General features: G+C 40.6%; 1 protein-coding gene across 1 annotated transcript in view; it reads left to right on the forward strand.

Annotated features, from left to right (window-relative positions):
* Positions 1-19,153, forward strand: part of COL4A1 (collagen type IV alpha 1 chain) — a 128,308-nt gene that overhangs the window by 98,036 nt on the left and 11,119 nt on the right. The window contains exons 31-46 of the mRNA XM_074910417.1: positions 208-321; positions 732-899; positions 2,792-2,881; positions 3,488-3,640; positions 6,109-6,207; positions 6,297-6,386; positions 7,235-7,374; positions 8,269-8,399; positions 8,504-8,580; positions 9,323-9,421; positions 9,941-9,991; positions 11,894-12,079; positions 12,760-12,893; positions 15,961-16,033; positions 16,724-16,795; positions 18,685-18,813. Coding sequence (XP_074766518.1) covers positions 208-321; positions 732-899; positions 2,792-2,881; positions 3,488-3,640; positions 6,109-6,207; positions 6,297-6,386; positions 7,235-7,374; positions 8,269-8,399; positions 8,504-8,580; positions 9,323-9,421; positions 9,941-9,991; positions 11,894-12,079; positions 12,760-12,893; positions 15,961-16,033; positions 16,724-16,795; positions 18,685-18,813 — 1,806 coding nt within the window. The remainder of the gene's footprint in view (positions 1-207; positions 322-731; positions 900-2,791; positions 2,882-3,487; positions 3,641-6,108; positions 6,208-6,296; positions 6,387-7,234; positions 7,375-8,268; positions 8,400-8,503; positions 8,581-9,322; positions 9,422-9,940; positions 9,992-11,893; positions 12,080-12,759; positions 12,894-15,960; positions 16,034-16,723; positions 16,796-18,684; positions 18,814-19,153) is intronic.

Consider the following 19,153-nt stretch of genomic DNA (forward strand, 5'->3'; position numbering starts at 1 on the left):
TTTTCTTTCCCCTTGTTTTCTCCTAAGAACCACTGGTAGCAAATGCTAGCAACAAAGAGCAGCCCTTCCTCCAAGCCCAGGCAGGAGGTATTAGAGGCTGAAATGAGGTCTTCTTGGTCAAGTGCTTCCAAAGTATCTTGTCTAGCATCTTGAGCAAACAAGATTTCAAATAACATCAGAGGACACTTGGCCTGTGTCTCCTTGCAGGTGACCCTGGCCTCCCAGGACTGCAAGGCTTGCAGGGCCCTCCAGGTGCACCAGGGCTGGGCCCGCAGGGATCGCCAGGACCCGCTGGGCAGCCGGGACCCCAGGGACCACCAGGTGAGAGGAAAATAATCCCATGACCGTGCTTAGGAGCGGACTTTTGGTAGAAATGGATATTGGCATTGGTAAAAGTGTTGCTCATTAAATGTTTTGTGGTGTGAGGTCAGTGGGGGTGCACGGTGGAGGCATGTCGGCAGGCCCCTCCATCTGGTCCAAATGCAGGGCAAGGTCTCCTGAGAAAATGCCTGCCATTTTGTTTTGTCTCCTCAGGTCATCAGTGGGTAATAAATACAGGATCAAAGCCTCCTTTAGAAAATGAGGACTATTTCTGCTGTCTGGCTTTGAGTCTTCATTCTTCATGCCATGTAATTTCTGAACTGGAGGTGGACGTTACAGATATTTTTGTTAAGGGTGCTGTTCCCCGTGCTCTGTTAAGGACTAATCCTGTATCTTCTGTTTTTTCCTAGGATTTCCTGGAATTAAAGGAGAAAGGGGCTTCCCTGGTATCCCAGGTCTAGATATGCCAGGACCAAAAGGGGATAAAGGTAGCCAGGGCCAGCCTGGAGTACCAGGGTCTGTTGGGTTACCTGGCCTGCCGGGTCCACAGGGGGCCATTGGACTGAAAGGATCATCAGGTAAACACCTTTTCCCTCAGAAACCAGCATCTTTGACGACTATTTTATTGAGCTGTGGTAGCATGTCTGTTCACTAAGTTAGGAACTGATCCATCAAAGAGCCCAAGCTTGGGAAAACACATGGGCTGACGTTAGGTAAAGCAGCTCTGTGCACACGTAACTGAATTGTTACTTAAGTCCTTTGGTGGATCATAGAATTACAGAATCATCTAGGCTGGAAAAGACCTTGAAGATCATCCAGTCCAACCATTAACCTCACAATGACAGTTCCCAACTACACCATATCCCTCAGTGCTATGTCGACCCAACTCTTAAACACCTCCAGGGATGGGGACTCCACCACCTCCCTGGGCAACCCATTCCAACACCTCACAACCCGTTCTGTAAAGACATGTTTCCTAATATCTAGACTAAACCTTCCCTGGTGCAACTTGAGGCCATTACTTCTTGTCCTGTTACTTATTACTTTGTTAAAGAGACTCATCCCCAGCTCTCTGCAACCTCCTTTCAGTTAGTTGTAGAGGGCAATGAGTCTCCCCTCAGCCTCCTCTTCTCCAGACTAAACACCCCCAGTTCCCTCAGCCGCTCCTTGTACTACCTGTGCTCCAGACCCTGCACCAGCTCCGTTGCCCTTCTCTGGACACGCTCGAGTCATTCAATGTCCTTTTTGTAGTGATGGGCCCAAAACTGAACACAGGAATCGAGGTGCGGCCTCACCAGTGCCGAGTACAGGGGTCAGATCCCTTCCCTGTCCCTGCTGGCCACGCTAGTGCTGACACAAGCCAGGATGCCATTGGCCTCCTTGGCCCCCTGGGCACACTGCAGGCTCCTGTTCAGCCGGCTGTCAATCAACCCCCCCAGGTCCCTCTCTGACTGGCAGCTTTCCAGCCACTCCTCCCCAAGCCTGTAGCGCTGCTGGGGGTTGTTGTGGCCCAAGGGCAGCCCCCGGCATTTGGCCTTATGGAAACTCCTCCAGTTGGCCTCAGCCCATGGCTCCAGCCTGTCCAGGTCTCTCTGCAGAGCCTCCCTACCCTCGAGCAGATCAACACTCCCACCCAACTGGGTGTCATCTGCAAGCTGACTGAGGGTTCACTCGATCCCCTCATCTAGATCATCAATAAAGGTGTTAAACAAGAGTGGCCCCAAAACCGAGCCCTGGGGGACACCACTCGTGACCGGTCGCCAACTGGATTTAACTCCGTTCACCACAACTCTCTGGGCCCGGCCATCCAGCCAGTTTTTTACCCAGCAAAGCGTGTGCTCATCCAAGCCTCAAGCAGCCAGTTTCACCAGGAGAATGCTGTGGGAAACGGTGTCAAAGGCATTACTGAAGTCAAGGTAGACAACACCCACAGCCTTTCCCTCATCCAGTAAGCAGGTCGCCCTGTCATAGAAGGAGATCAGGTTTGTCAAGCAGGACCTGCCTTTCATAAACCCATGCCGACTGGGCCTGATCATGTGGTTGTCCTGCATGTGTTGTGTGATGGTACTCAGAATAAGCTGCTGCAGTAACTTGCTCAGTGTGATCAAATCCAGTAACTTGCAGGAGCTAGGCTTTAGCCTGTAATACTGAAAGGGGATTATTATGCACAGCTTCAGTGACAGAATGTGGTTTTAATAATGCCTTTGTTAATTACAGCATTGTTTACTGTAATAGGAAGTTTTAAGAATCTGTCAAAAACCCATTACACACTGTGTTTTATTCTTGTTTTCATAACATTGATTTTACTGTTTTCTCAGTAAAATCAGGCTATTTCATATTAATCATCTTATTTGTCCCATTTTTCCTTAAGTAGTGCAATTCCTAACGTGATATGGTGTAAATAATTCCATTTCTTGAACTTTACATTGCTTGCTTTATTCTGTTATTCACTCTTTCACTTTGGTTTCAGGAGCCAAAGGAGAAATGGGAGTTATGGGAACTCCTGGACTGCCAGGAACTCCTGGACCAGTTGGAGATCGAGGGTTGCCTGGTGAAAAAGGTAAATGAGAGGTTTTCTCAGAATCAAAATTGTAAAATCTACCTTTTTCCTGACAGAAGACAACACTGGAAATAACTAAATATAAGGAGTATGCTTAGCCTAAGGAAGGTTTTATCTCAAGTAACTTCCCTGTAAGTTAGAAATAGTGTAATTTAGAAAGCCATATCCTAGGAGCAGTCATGTATTTGGGCACTGAGCCAGGATTTTTGATCCATTTGTCAACAACATAAGGGTTTGCTAGATGTAAGGATGCTATAGATAGTACTCCAAGAAAAATACTGTGTTAAAAATTATAAAAAGCCAGCAGGAAGGACTTAATTAAATCCTTCAAATAATGACCCTGTATTGCTGCCAAACTCCCATCCCTATTGTTTTGAGAGTCTAAAATTAATGGCTGTGAAGCAGGAAAAATATGTCAACTTTTTTGACAGAGCTATTGTGAAGTCTGGTATAAAAAAGTTTCATATGAGATAAATGAGATGTTCCAGAGCATGGTATTCAGTGCTCAAAATTTGATTAAATAGCTAATTTCATTTGTTGTTGTCTACTAAATATTTTTGCAAAGTTTTTTTTGCCACTGTAATATTCTGTGCTATCCTTTTATAGGTAGCCAAGGTTTCAAAGGTGTAATTGGACCACAGGGTGATCCTGGTGTCAAAGGAGATAAAGGTGAAGCTGGTCTCCCAGGAAAACCTGGAACGATGGACAACATGGACATGGTTAGCCTCAAAGGCCAAAAGGGAGATCAAGGAGAAAAAGGTAACTTCAGTCTCTAACTGTGGGTAAATACGTACATACTGTTAAGCAGCAATGCTTTGAGTTCAGTTGTTTTAGATGACAGTTTTTGAAATAAGATTAAAGAATTTCATGCAGCAAATGCAGATATTTGCCCATCTCATCCTCTTTAACCCAAAGATACTTTGCACCAGCAGAGAAAAATAACCTAGTTATTAATAACTCCATAGCTTTGCTGATCTATTAGCTGCCTTCAAAGCTTCTAAAATACAAACTGTGCAGAAAAGAGTCCTTTTTACAAGGAGTCCCGTGGAGAAGATGAAGCCTGAGGGGTACAAGTTACTCCTGAGGAGATTCCCACTGAACACAAGAGGAAAAATTTTCACTGTGAGAAAAATCAGCCATTCGAGTAATCTCCTCAGGGCAGTGGTTGATTCCTCAACATTGGACACTTTTAAGATTCAGCTGGACAGGGGGCTGGGCCATCTTGTCTAGACCATGGTTTTTCCAAGAAAGTTCAGGCCAGGTGATTCTTGAGGTCCCTTCCAACCTGTTATTCTATTATTCTATGAGTCCCTCCCCATCTTTCCAGTAGCCCCTTTAAGTACTGGAAGGCAGCTATAAGCTCTCCCTTGAGCTTTCTCTTCTCCAGGCTGAACAACCCCAGTTCTCTCAGCCTGTCCTTATAGGGGAAGTGCTCCAGCCCCCTGATCATCTTTTGGTCTTCCTCTGGACCCCCACAAGAAGGTCCATGTTCTTATGTTGGGGGCACCAGAGCAGGACACAGTGCTCCAGATAGGGTGTTATGAGAGCAGAGTAGAGGAGAAGAATCACCTCCCTTGACCTGCTGGCCACACTTCTCTTGATGCAGCCCAGGATACTGTTGGCTTTCTGGGCTGTGAGTGCACATTGTTAGTTTTCCACCCACCACTACCCCCAAGCATTTCTCCTCAGGGCTGTTCTCAATCCACTCATCACTCAGCCTGTATTTGTGCTTGGGATTGTCTTGACCCATGTGCAGGATCTTCCACCTGGTCCTGTTGAACTTTACGATGTTTGCATGGTCCCACCTCTCAAGCCTGTCAAGGTCCCCTGGATGGCACATCCCGTCCCTCCAGTGTGTCGACCACACCACACAGTTTGGTGTCACTGGCAAACTTGCTGAGGGTGCACTCAGTCCCACTGTCCATGTCACCAACAAAGCTGTCAAACAGCACTGGTCCCAACACCAAACCCTGAGGAACACCATTTGTCACTGGTCTCCACTTGGCCATTATGCCGCTGGCCACAACTCTTTGAGTGTGACCATCCAGCCAATTCCTTAGCCTCTGAGTGGTCCATCCATCAAATCCATGTCTCTCAAATTTAGAGACAAGGATGTCATGTGGGACAGTATCAGATGCTTTGCACAAGTCCAGGTAGATGATGTCAGTTGTTCTTCCCTTATCTACCAGTGCTGTAACCCTGTTGCAGAAGGCCACCAAATCTGTCAGGCATGATTTGCCCTTAGTGAAGCCAATCACCTCTGTATTTTCCATGTGCCCTAGTATAGTTTCCAAGAGTATTCACTCCATGATCTTGACAGACACAGACGTGAGACTGACTGGCCTGTAGTTCCCTAGGTCTTTCTTTTTTACTTTTTAAAAAATGGGGGTTATGTTTCCCCTTTTCTAGTTCATGGGAACTTCATCAGTCTGCCACGACTTCTCAAATACGATGGAGAGGGGCTTAGCCACTTCATCTGCCAGTTCCCTCAGGACCCACAGATGCATCTCATCAGGTCCCACGGACTTGTGCACCTTCAGGTTCCTTAGATGGTCTCAAACCTGATCTTCTCCTACAGTGGGTGGGTTTTCATTCTCCCAGTCCCTGCCTTTGCCTTCTGTGACTTAGGCAGTGTAGCTGGAGCCCTTCCCAGTGAAGACTGAGGCAAAAAAGTTGTTGAGTAACTCAGCCTTCTCCATATCCTGGGTAACCAGGTCTCCCATTTCTTTCTGGAGAGGGCTCACATTTTCCCTAGTCTTCCTTTTATCACCGATGTATGTATAGAAGCTTTTCTTGTTGTCCTTAACATCCCTGGCCAGATTTAATTCTATCAGGCATTTGACCTTTCTGGCATTTTTGCCTGACTTCCACTTTGTTGGGATGCATTGCTCCTGAGCTTGGCGGTGATTCTTGGATATTAACAAGCTTTCTCGGACCCTTCTTCCCTCTAGGGCTTTATCCCGTGGTACTTGGCTTGTAGTTTGCACAGACAACTGTAAAATTGTAATAGTTTGCAGCCTTTCTTCAGCTCTGGTTTAATGACTGGAGAGTTGTGTTTTATTCAAGTGTGACTCTACTGTACAATGTATGAAGCTTGAATTCAGCGATTTCCTTGTCCAGATGAGAGAAGCAAGAGTGATCAAAAATCAGCTAGAAGAATTATTATATGTCATTACAGTAAATTTTGATAAAACTGATCTCACTGTGTTTGTTTTCTTGGTGTCCAGGGGACCATGGAGCAACAGGAGAAAAAGGGTTACGTGGGGAATATGGAGAACCAGGAATTCCAGGGAAGGATGGTGAACCTGGTACACCAGGACATCCAGGTACGTCTGAAGCTAGCAACAGAGACTGTTCATCAGATATTTTAAACTGCTTTAACTGATGTGATTCTTAATTTCTCTGCTGTCTATAGGACCAAAAGGTGATCAGGGCCCACCAGGGTACCCAGGGGATCCAGGAATTCCAGGACAAAAAGGATCGGTTGGTGAAATGGGTTTGCCAGGTACTGATTGCTGGGAATTTCTTATTGTTTTCCTCAAGTTAATGTAGAACATAGAAAGACCTGTATGGAATATTTGTTGTAGATCTACTAAATGGTTGCACTATTTGCAGCATCTGAACTTTTGGGACATTGCTTTCTCAACCGTATTTTGATGTACAAATAATAGAATGATTTCCTGTTTCTACACGTGAATCCTTTAGCTGGATATGTAGGATTTGTTTATTTGTTGCATGCAGGCACGTTTTCAAGTGACCTATTTGTCGGTCTGTCTGTCTCTGCTAGTATGTGAACTGCATTAAGCTTCTTGTGTATTTTCTCCCTTATAGAATGTTTGGTGAGTTGCATGTACTACATGTTAATTACAGACTGTAGTGGTCTGGGAAGAGTGTTGTTGTGGAAGGGATTGGTAAAGGATAGAATGGAGAAGAACCTCTATCTTGACATGGAAACTTTGTCTCTATTCAGGTGACCTTCTGCCTAGCATATTTAGGAAATCAAAGATAAAAGACTGAAATGATGGAGACAGAAAAATTTGCTACAGCAAAGTCCCTTTTTCATTGTGGTCCTGTCAGAAATTATTCAAATCAACATATTCAAATAATATTTTTAGCTTTTAGCTCTGTTTACTCTGAAACCAAGATTATGACCTTCTCTTATGAGAAGAACTTATCTTCCCATAAAAAGTGCCATTTAGAGAGTGAATCTCAAAAGTTAACTTACTAGCTATTTTAGTGAGTTACATTGCTTTTCTAGCTCTGAATAGCTAAGGCAACACTGCAAAATCATTGTCAACACTGCTAGGGTACCAGTAGTTCTGATAACACTAATTTTTCATTTTTTCTTACTAGGAACACCAGGAGAAAAGGGTCTGCCGGGAATACCAGGTTCACCAGGCACACCAGGGTTCCCTGGGCAAAAAGGTGAAAAAGGAGACAAAGGAGCACCAGGTTTTCCTGGAACTGGCTTTCCAGGGTCTCCTGGTGAGAAGGTATTTACACCCCTCAGGATTTAATTGTCTGTCTCTACCAAGCACCTAATTTGAAAAGATGCTATTAGTCTTTAAGTTATTTTATTATATTTTCTATTCTGCTGATTTAAATACCTGATGAGAAACTTGAAAGGTGTGTATAGACACAGATTTAGATGCATTCTGTTTGATAGGACCATTATCTCAAGAGTTCTTATATATTTTGTCTCTTCAGAATAGGCTAATTTACCATGCAAGAAATGTGGGGAAGGGAAATAACTTTAAAATACTAAGTAAATAAAGTGAAAAGGCCTTCTTACAAACAGAGCAAACAATCACACTGAAATAGTGTGTCTGTACTTTTACAGAGATACTGGGAAGCTGAAAAACCCATAAAATGCTTACATATTACTGAAAAGAGAACTGTATTAATACTGTCTGTAAAGTTAATTTAATCTCTAATGGTATTCTAATAGGATTCTCATTTGTTTCACATTCCTTTTCCTAGCTATACAATGACAGTAATCATGAATCTATAGGTAAAAATTGTAAAAATAAAACTTATTAATCTGATAGAAAACTTGTTGAAGACAAAAAAAATTTTTTTGAAGATGATTAAGTGTAATAAGTAAGTTAAGAGGCTAATTTGGAAAAGACTGTAAAAACCGTCATAAAAATGCATAAAAATCTACTCATTTTCATATGTAGGTATTAAGCATTTGCTAGGAAAGTCAGTAGTTCTGATAGTGGAATTTAATGGCAAATTTAATACTAAATTACTTTGTTTCTAAATGGAAAAAGAATGAAATTATTTATAAGTCTGATGGATAAGAGGGGTGACATCTACCATTGCAAATAGAAAAAGCTGTTTCAGAATTAATGTGTAGATTTTATAATGTGTGCTGCTTCTTTTAGGGAGAACCAGGAAGAACGGGTAGTCCAGGTTTACCTGGAGATAAGGGTGAAAAGGGTAGTGAAGGAATGCCTGGAATACCGGGTTCTCCAGGTCCCAAAGGATCCCCTGGAATGGCAGGATTTCCAGGCAAGTGTTTATGCTTTAATAAAACAGAAATTACAGTGAAGAATTAATGAGAAACTTATACCAAATATCCCACATGTAAATCCATGTCTTCTTTCTTTCTGTAGGGAGCCCTGGCCGCCATGGAGAAAAGGGTGAAAAAGGACTTCCTGGCTTAAGTGGCATTCCAGGTTTAAAAGGAGAACCAGGTAGAAAAGAAATGCTACTTAAAATATTGTTCACCTCCAGGCAGTGGCTAAAAGAAATACTGTGGTGTTCTACATTTGTTTTGGCTCCAGATATTTCCTGGTACATTTGTTCATTTCATAAGCAAGAAAAGACAGTGCTGTTTCCCAGGTGTATCTGAGTCAGTGTAGTGTGGGGCTAATACTTCTTTTGCACTGTTTGTGGAAGAGATTTTACCACCTTCCACAAGACTGGTTGTTGCTATAGCCATTAGTTCTGTTGTTTCTGAGTTAATTTAAAAACAGTAAAGTTGATCCATGGGCCTAAGCCTGAACCACCACATTAGCATCTTTGCACAGATGTTAAAGAGGAAATAGAGTACGGAGGAGAATAAGTCCGTTGCTGTTATGAGTATAACAACATTTTTTAACTTGGAGCTTTCTGCTCTTAGTTTATTGGCTGCAGGATACATCATCCCATTGGATGGGCTGTGCTATTCACAAGTCTTTGCTGGAGTTCCTGCACTCTAAACCCACTAGGATTCATGATAATTAGCTATGACAAAATCTGTAATATTTGAGCCCTGTTTCACGCTGATTTAATTCAGAAGTAACCTCAGAGAAAAGTCACACTGAAGTCATCATGCAGTATCTGCTTAGTCTCTGTGGGAGCAAAAGAATAAGTTAAGCTTTTCTTTAGAGGGAAAAAAGTTTTTAAAAAGTCTCATGATTCATAGTTGTAATGAAAATGGCAATGATTTTTCAGGTGAACCTGGTTTTCCGGGTCCTGCTGGTTCCATTGGACAGAAGGGTGAACCAGGTTATGACGGGATTCCAGGTGCAGCTGGTGCAAAGGGTGAACAAGGTACTGTTACTATCATGTTAAGTTTGTGGGGTACAAAAATGCACAGAGATGGGCTACACAGGAGTAGCTGGTAGAGGGGTGTGCTGGGTTTGAGGTACTTTGGATGAAACCTTAGAAAATACAGTATGGTGTCTTGCAAACTACTGACTGTCATCCATCATTGTAAAGCTGATCACTCATGAGCAACTGTGTTTAATCAGTGTAATCTTGAAATCATTTCTTTCACAAAAGCTGGCAATACTTTAAAGAATTGGCATGTTTTGGAATTAATTTCAGTCTGCAACTTAGCTGAGAAATAATGGAGCAGGCTTGCCTTTTCTTAGGGTAGGGTTTTCAGCCATACAGGACCCATTGTGCTAGATACAATACCAGTACATAACAGAGACAGTCTCTGCCCTGAAGAACTTTTGCATAAACCATTTATTTAGATTTTATATTCACTTAATAGAGTTTTGTTCATTACAGGTTAAATTTAACCACTGTCCCATTTTCTAATCTTTTGCTTCCTCTATATTACAGGTATTCCAGGCAGAGGACTTCCAGGATTACCTGGTGCAAAGGGAGATAAAGGTAAAACACTTCTTTGCTGCTTGTTTAAACATATTAAAAGCATTTGTCCCTCCCAACATATTAAAAACATTTGGTTATTCAGAGATAGTTTCTACTTCATTCTTTTACATGCTATACCTTTTCAGAGCAGGCAGAAACTCTGAGAGGCTGAAATACTAATTTCTGTTACAGTGGCAGCATCTTGGACATGAGTTAGATATGCCCTAAAATAGGTAATTATTCATAGTGTGGAATTTACTGCAAGCTGTGCTGTGATGAGGTAATATAAATAACTTCTGTATTTGTGTGCTGTGCTTTTGACTCCAAGTATTTCTGTTTTCCTACTAACTTTGCAAGAATCAAAGTCTAGTGAGGCTCTGTGCAACAGACGGCTAAAGATAGTAGTTTTGTGGCCAGGGTACCACAGTAATTCTTTTAACTGAGTCTGTTGTGCAGCCTAGGTGCAATTTTGTTAATTGCTAAAATAGTTACTCTCTATAGAACATGTCTAAGCTATGCACAGGAGCATGGTGCAGAGATGCAAGAGATAGCAGACACCTGATGAGATTTTACTGAAAATTATTATTACCTGAACTGAGGACTTACTAGCTTGGGTGCATGCACATATCTATCACAATTTCAGAATCACTTGGGGTCTGCTCAAACTGTGTCACTACACTGTGCTTGAGTCAGTGCTTGTTCAAGGTGTCTGTGATGCACCATGCTCCATTTTATGAAATAAGTACGTGCTAGACACTAGACTGCAGTAGATACAGTAGTGAAGAAATACCAAACTGCTGCTTATAAAGAAAATCATGTACAATTAAAGGATTTCAATTTTGAACATCCATAAACAGAAAAAGATTCAGCTAATCTGTCTGTGAAATTAACATGACATAGAAGATTTTAAAGAATTTACATAGCTTGAAATTATCAATGTCCTACCTCATTCATTCATTCACTCTATAAATACAGCACGATCTATAAATACAGGACATTCTATAAATACAGTACAATCAAAAGTGATAAACCAGAATTTTAGAATGTAGAATTTAGAATATTTGCCATCTCAAAGTAATTAACAGTCTTTAATTGCTGAGAAAGCCCTAATGTTATATAACTTACTTTAATAAGCAGATTTTCTAATCATAACTCAGTAAGGCTTGTAGAATGCTAGATTATGAGAGGACCTTTCTCACCCATCTCTCTCATTTTCTCAGCACAGCTCATTTAAAAATACCTGGTTTTAGAGTAAATAGATATCCAACTGACATAATTTGTGTTACAGATGTGTTGTAGTTCCAAAGAAACAAGTCCAGTATTTAAAGACACTGTTCTGTTTAGGCAAAGAGCCAGGGATAGTGTTCTTTATACATTTCATTTCTCTTATTATTGTACTTATACCAGCTAATCTATATTATTTTTGCTCAATCATGATCTAAAATTCGACTGAATTGCAAATGTTAACCATTTGTACAAGCCTGAAAGTAAGTATTAAGTGTCTAAATCTTGATATTAGCTAAAAATATATTCCCTTTTGATCCAGGAGCAAGTCCTTTTGTGCTTAGTCAAGCAAAGCATCCATTACTCAGCTATGACAATACTTATTGTAATGGAGTAAGGGTTTAGGGGCTTTATATGCCTTGTGGAAAGGCTCATAGAGGCTGAATGTTCATAGCCCATTGATCAGTTTAGCTAAGAAAAGTTATGTCAGTCAAATTGCTCTTTTCCTCATACTTTATGTCATAATGTGGAGAATAATACAGTTTTCCTGAAGTTTTGCATTTTTATACAAATGTACAAAGGCAAGGTCAATATTCTCTTAAGGAATGAAGCTTACTATGAGTGGATAATAAAGCAGAAGGTTTCAGTGATTGTGATCCTTTGTCTAATCGTGTTTTGGTTTTTTTTTTCAAATCTTAGGTGCGAAAGGTGATGTGGGCTTTCCAGGATCCCCAGGAAGTCCGGGGATCCCAGGCCTGAAAGGAGAACCAGGATATGATGGTCCACCAGGCCCTAAGGGCAACCAAGGTCTTCCTGGACTACCAGGAAGTGCAATAGAGGGCCCTAAAGGAGACAGAGGACCCCAAGGCCAACCTGGCCTTCCAGGTAATTCTTTATCTTTAGTATCAATGTGCTGATGTTAATCAAAGCTCACCTAATTAATTAATAATATAATCAATATTGCACATCCTTGTTTATCCTCTTCTCACAGATCAGAGAAAAGCTCCCCTTCATAGGCAGTTTGGCGTTATGTCCTACAACAGGCTGATTTTATGTCCTCAGGCATTTGGTTTTGTCCAGATGTCTTTCTGACCTTGAGAAGTTTGCCTCTGATTTCCATGTTTCCTTCTGGACTTTATTTACTGTTTTGAGGCAGCCATGGCTGTATGTTCCTATGTCCTAGAGTGTTAATGTGTTTAAAAATGGCCCAGCATGGCCTTACCTTGGCAGTGGCCCTGTGCTAGATGGTTAAGGAGGAGAGTAGAGTAGAGCTGCAAGATGTCTTTAACATGTTCATACCTGAGAATGTGCCATCTCACGTGTTCTGCACATATAGAAAACTCTCCACATTTTGCATCAGCCAGAGGCTGATAAATGATAGGTGTTCAGTCAGATGAAGGGTCATACAGACCTCACTGCAACAGATTCTCCTACTTACTTTCTTGAAATGTTGTTAGAATAATTACTTTGGTTCTCCCCATTTGTGGGTTAACCCAGCTCGTCTTCTATCAGGTACTGCTCTGAACAAATTTTGACATTAAATACTCTCTTGTTTTGGTTTATAGGTTTACCTGGTCCAACAGGGCCACCAGGACCCCCAGGTCTGAAAGGGGCCAAAGGAGAGCAGGGGAGCAATGGCTGGCCTGGGACTCCTGGAGGTCCAGGAGTCAAAGGTGATCCAGGTTTCCAGGGACTGCCAGTAAGTTACTTTCAGTACATTCCAGATTTGCTGAAAGCTGGTTTTTGTAATTAATGGATATATTAATCATAGGTATTTCTCATTCAAAACAATGATACTTTATGATCAAAGTGCCTTTAGACTCACTGCTGACGATGTAAAGTCAGCCTGAAAACCTTTCCGTTTTCTCTATTTAAAGTCTGCCTACGAATAAGAGCCAGTGAGCTAATGAACTTATTACAAATTTATAGATAGTGAGTGGTAACATACAACACCCAGAATATAATTTACAATGTATTAACAGTACAGAATGGCTGCAGCACATCCATAAATCCTGCAAATGCATTAGTAGTTAATTTTAAAGGTTGCATATTTCACGATAAATTGCCTCCTGAAAATACCTGAACTGTTTGGTTTTGTTATGAAACCTTTCAAATAAAGTGCACTTTTAGTACTGTCAGTGATGAAATATAGCTGCTGATTTAGAAATACAAACAGGCAATGATATTAATACATTGTTGTCATATATTATTCATTTTCCCTGATCTAAAACAGTCCCTTTTCTCTGTATGAGGGAGAATGAAGTGGAATAGGACAGTCACCAGAATAGTTGGCATTCTATACTCTTTCTCTCAGAGTGTCTGCTGCCTTTTTCCGCATTGAAAAATGCACTCTGTATTTTAACTTTTCATTTTCTCTTTTGTGCTAAGAAAATAATAATAATAAAATTTATAGAAGAAGGAATAAGGAAGTAAGTAGGTATGACTCAACAATTCCTAGTGTACAGAAGGAAAGAAGACTCAGGAATAAGTTCCTAATGTGAAAAGAAGGATAGTGTGATACTGGACTTAAAAGGTCCATTTTATTCTTGATAATGCAGAGATCTACTGCATCCTTTTCTACATCCAAGAGTCGCTTCACAGAGACATTAATTATTTGCTTCGGTGTTCTGGAACTTGGCTATGTCTTTTTATCTTTGATATCATATCATATCATATCATATCATATTTCATATCAGCTTTCAAAGTAGTAAATTTGAAAATAACATTCCAGTATATTTTTCCCTAATTTAAGAATTTGCAGTACTTCTGCAGAGAGCTAAATTTCTATACCACAGGAAATTCTAAAGATTTTTGAAGGTTGATATTCCAGTTCAAGACTGGTTTTGAAGAATGGGGAATGCTAAAGGATTTTGATTCCATATCTTCAGTCATCAGAAAGTGTTTTATCATCCTTAAGCCACAATGCTGATTGTTGGGTTGTTAACTCTGTGTGAAATGTTCCAGTGAGTTATTTGAATATTAAACTTCCTCTCATTATATGTACTAAGAAGGGTTTCTAATGTCACCTTCTCCAATGGGACAGGCTTGTGCCCTGATTATAGCTCAGTTGCTCACACAGGTCTCCAGGTACATGGTAACCTATATCAGAAAGGAGATTTTGTTATAACATGGGTGACACAGCCTGTCCAAAAATCCTATCCAAAAAAAAGTGAATGAGGAGATCAGACTATGAAATATGAGTCCCATGGATTTATCTGTGCATTTTAATGTTGAAATGAGAAAATAGACATTTTCATCATTTTCAGGAGCTGAAATAGTTCTGTTTTGTTTGGAAGAGATCCAAACCAAAATGTTGGTTGCCAACCTATATCTGATGAAAAAAAAGAGTTTATGAAACTGCATACTGTTGTGGAAAAAGCATTTTGATGGAAAGCTTCCAATAGACTCCTTTTATAAATGATTCCATTTTATAATAATAGCAACCTAAAAAAATTATTTTAAAAAACCCTTTCAATGAGATTGTCTGACTGTCTTCTGAATTACTGTTAGCCCTGCTGTTTTGTGCTACAGAAGTTCACATTATGATGCAAAGAGGGAGCTATTTCTTTAAACAATCCTTCATACTGTGACTATGTGACTGAAGGAAACCAGGGAACCTTACTTCATTAATATCTCCCTTCCTACTCTGAGGGAACTGGTTTTTATGTGTGACTTTGGAAGTCTCACTGTTGGCATCCATTTTTGAGCTAGTCATCTCTTCTCCCTTTATAGTAAGTGGAAAGAATTAAACATTTGTAGGGAGCTGTTCTTCTCACCTTAATATACATATCTAACTTAAATCAAATGAAAAATCACTCCTGTGTGTGTCTGTTTTATTGCTTTCCAAATATGATGAGATGAATCCTACAATTGCTATTATTTTTCACTGAGTGCTCAATTCACATCTCCAACCTCTGATTGGTAAGTTACTTAGCAAAGGGATTTTGTTTCTTTCCTCCACACGTGTTCCACATTTTATTATATAGGGGACTATCACTGCCATATTGCTTCAGACTTGAGTTAGAAGTTAGCCAGGAAGAAACTCTAAACTATACTTACAAGCTTTTTGCAGATAATCTGCAACAGACAAAGAAGAAAAGGAAATTTGCAGTCATTTAAATGACTATTAACAGTGTCTTTTGAAATCTGAGTTTGGTTTTCCTTGCAGTGAGGCTACAATGAACTTGTTACCATGAATTTCAGAGGAGCAGTTTCTCATAGTGAAAGCAGAAGGAGTTCACATTGTGTTTGAAGTGTTTAAGTCCTTGAGTATTTCAGCCCTGTTGAAAAATAAAGATCTCCAGAGGATTATAAATTGTTGAGCCTATTTAATTTCATTCCACATGTGAATATGGAAGTTTTCAAGTCTCCTGTATTTTAGAATTACCACATTTAATTATGTAACTAATAACCACCTGCTGGGACTGCACTGAAGTTTGTTTTTACTGATATTTGTGCTTACTGATGTTTTTCATAATAATGTTGTCTATGGTTGAGAACCTTTTCATTAGCTATACTGTTAATGAGACCTTATTCTGATCTAATATCTTTGTAAGGCAAAAAACAGTTCAGTAAGAACAAGGTGTTACACTTGTTCCTTTAAGAGAAGCTTCTCATCTAATCATGGTAGAGAATAACCATTCCTTAAACTTAATGGGTTTTCTCTCATATTAATTTTTTTATAGGTTTCCAAAAATACACAGCCTATTGGAGAGTCGTATCATAATAGTGTAGGATAACTGTACTTCACATTTTCTTTTATACAGGGTAGTCCTGGTTTACCAGGAGATACTGGTCAAAAGGGTGATCTGGGACCTCCAGGAGTTCCAGGTGTTCCAGGTAAGAAAATTTACCATATTCCTCAAAAGTATGCAAAGATGTCTCTTTTAAATCCTTCCTCTATCAAATAAGATGCTCAAAGGATTTTGACTCTGTGTTACAAATTATTGAAACAGGACATTGAAAGCCACATCAAAAAGAATACAAGAGATTGAGATTTTTTGCAAGATTTTTTACCTTTTGCCTGTTGTCTTGCTTTGCCAATTTTAAGTGAGCACTTGCTTTAAAAGGTGGATGTAAAATCAATTGTCTAGACATTACCAGTCAAGAATCTTCAAGATTTCCTTGAGAATTGGAGAGGCAAATGTTATAGCTATATCTGAGGAAACATGGACATGATATGTCTCCACTGTTGACTAAATTGCTGCTACTGTCACCATCATATACATTAAAACACTGAGTCTGTAAAAAATGTAGTTATTAATAGAAAAAATTCTTATAATTTAGAGAAAGATTATTAATTGAAGAAAGAAAAATTTGTTTTCAGTCAGCATTTATTTGGTGACAATGCATTTGTTTTTATCTTGTTCTTGCAAACAGTTAAAACGTACTTGTGCAAATGTAAGGGCCATGACTTGTAAAAATCCACGGCCCTTACATGATCATGGGCTTGTACAGGATTATCCTGCACATATCCTTCCAAATCAAGAAATTATTGAAGTTTCATGTAAATATTTCCTTTGACTTCAGGTCCAAAAGGATCTCCTGGCTTCCCAGGCCTTAAGGGTGAGCGGGGTGACCAAGGTCTTCCTGGTTCTAAAGGTATAATATAAAGACTTGCTTTTTTCCCAGACACTGTTGTTAAAATGGTTGTGACTAATTAATAGATAACTCCCTCCATTTATTTGGGATAAAAAGGTAAAATATCAAACCATATATCATGGTATCACCATCTGAATGGTCAGATTAGATTAACTATTGGGTAGAAAATGAGTTTTATCTCCTGCTCTGAAAAATCAATACTGAGATTTTGTCATTATTAGAATCTTTAAATGGTATCCTAGAACCATAGAATCATAAAATGATTTCCCTTGCAAGGAACCTTCAAAGATCACCTAGTCCAGCCCCCCTGCCATGGGCAGACACATCTTTCATTACACCAGGTTGATGAAGCCCCATCCAACTTACCTTTGAACATTTCCAATGATGGGCCATTCACAGCTTCTGTGGGCAACCTGTTCCAGTGTCTCACTACCCTCATTGTAAAAAAATTTCTTCCTTAAGTCCCATCTAAATCTACCCTCTTTCTGTTTAAAATTGTTTCCCCTTGTCCTCTCACTCCAGACCCCGGTAAAAAGTCTCTCCATCTTTCTTATAAGCTCCCTTTATATATTGAAATACTGCAGTAAGGTGTCCCTGGGACTTTCTTTTCTTTAGGCTAAACACCTCCAACTCTCTCAGCCTTTCTTCAAAGGAGAGGTGCTCCAGCCCTCTGATCATTTTCATGGCTCTCCTCTGGACCTGCTCTAACAGGTCCATTTCTTTCTTGTACTGGGGACACAGAGCTGGATGCAGTACTCCAGGTGGGGTCTCACAAGAGCGGAAGGGGGAGAATCTCCTCCCTTGACCTGCTGGCCACACTTCTCTTGATGCAGCCCAGGATATGGCTGACTGGGCTAGGAGTGCACATTGCTGGGTCATGTCCCATTTTTCATCTACCTATATCCCCAAGCGCTTTTCTGCAGGATTGATCTCAATCCATTCATTCTCCAGTCTGTACTGATATTGGGGATTGTCCCAATCCATGTGCAGGACCTTATATTTGGCTTTGTTGAACCTCATGAAGTTCACATTGGCCCACTTGTCAAGCCTGTCAAGGTCCCTCTGGATGGCATCCTTTCCCTCCAGTGTGTTGACCACACCACACAGCTTGGTGTCATCTGCAAACTTGCTGAGGGAGCTCCTTGCAACCTAAGGTCTGGACAGCTATTTCAGTCCTTGGAAGGTCTGTTTGGGTGGTCATGTCACCATAGATAGGCTGTAGTGCTTCTGTTTGGGTTTCAGTCACAGCCTTGCAGTTTTGGTGGACACCGTTTTCTTTGAGCAGGTCATAGTCTCCTTGCAGTTCTTAGAAAGATTCCACTTAAAAAATGGTAATTCTTTTGAAAGATGTCATCCTTCTAATTCTAATTCCCTGGAGACTTCAAGGTTCTGAATAGGCTTGCACAGCCGTCAGTTAGTTGGTGTCACTGCTGGCAGGCAGCAATCCAGCGTGCTGAGCATTCTGAGCAAGCTGCCGTACAAACTGCCAGTGCCACCCCTGACAGGTGCCACCCCCGACAGGTGCCACCCCCTGTTTGCACACCCTGATTGCACTGCTTCTGGTTAGAGCTACATCTGTGGGCCTTCTCTGTCCTGACTGATGTGAGATGGGAATGTAGGACGTAACAATATGGTTTTCAGTAGCAGAGGCCCAGCCCTGTTTCCTCCATTGTGCCTTTAAACCTGTTGTTTTCTACCCTCTGTCAGCTTCGGGTTTGGCTTCTTAACAGGTATGACCCTACTCAATCCACATATAAAGTCTTGGATACATTAATACTTGTAGCTATAGGCTCTGTCTATTCTCTGATTACATAAATGGCAGTACAAGGTCTCACTTTTTTATTGTTCAATACTGAATACGTGCTGATTTTCTCTGTTAACTTTGGCAGGTTTACAAGGCCCACCAGGCCCACCAGGTGCTTTTCAGCTTGTTAAAGGGGATCCTGGTTTACCTGGCCCTGTAGGACCAGTTGGTCTCAAAGGATTCCCGGGACTTCCAGGTCCCAAAGGACAACAAGGTGAGAGTTTCTAACTTGCCAGTAGAAATACATTTTAAGCAATATAAAAATAGACCAATGTGGTAGGCTAGACGCTAGAAGATTCTTGTTATAATATTATGCAGCTATTTATACGCCACTTTAATTGTGTCATCAATGAGAAAGAGAGTCCTTCTTTTTGAAGCTCATCCAAAGGAGTGCTAGAAACAGATGCCTTTCTAGTGATTTTTTAATAGGATCTCACTCTGCAGTCATCACAGCAGTATTTGAGATCAGCAGTAAGAAGGATGACTTGTAAGACACTGCTCATCCTTTTCCCAAAGTGTATGTGTTAGCATATCTTCTGTCTTTAGTGTTGAAT

Source organism: Athene noctua, chromosome 1 (assembly GCF_965140245.1).
Source record: "Athene noctua chromosome 1, bAthNoc1.hap1.1, whole genome shotgun sequence".
NCBI lineage: Eukaryota > Metazoa > Chordata > Aves > Strigiformes > Strigidae > Athene > Athene noctua.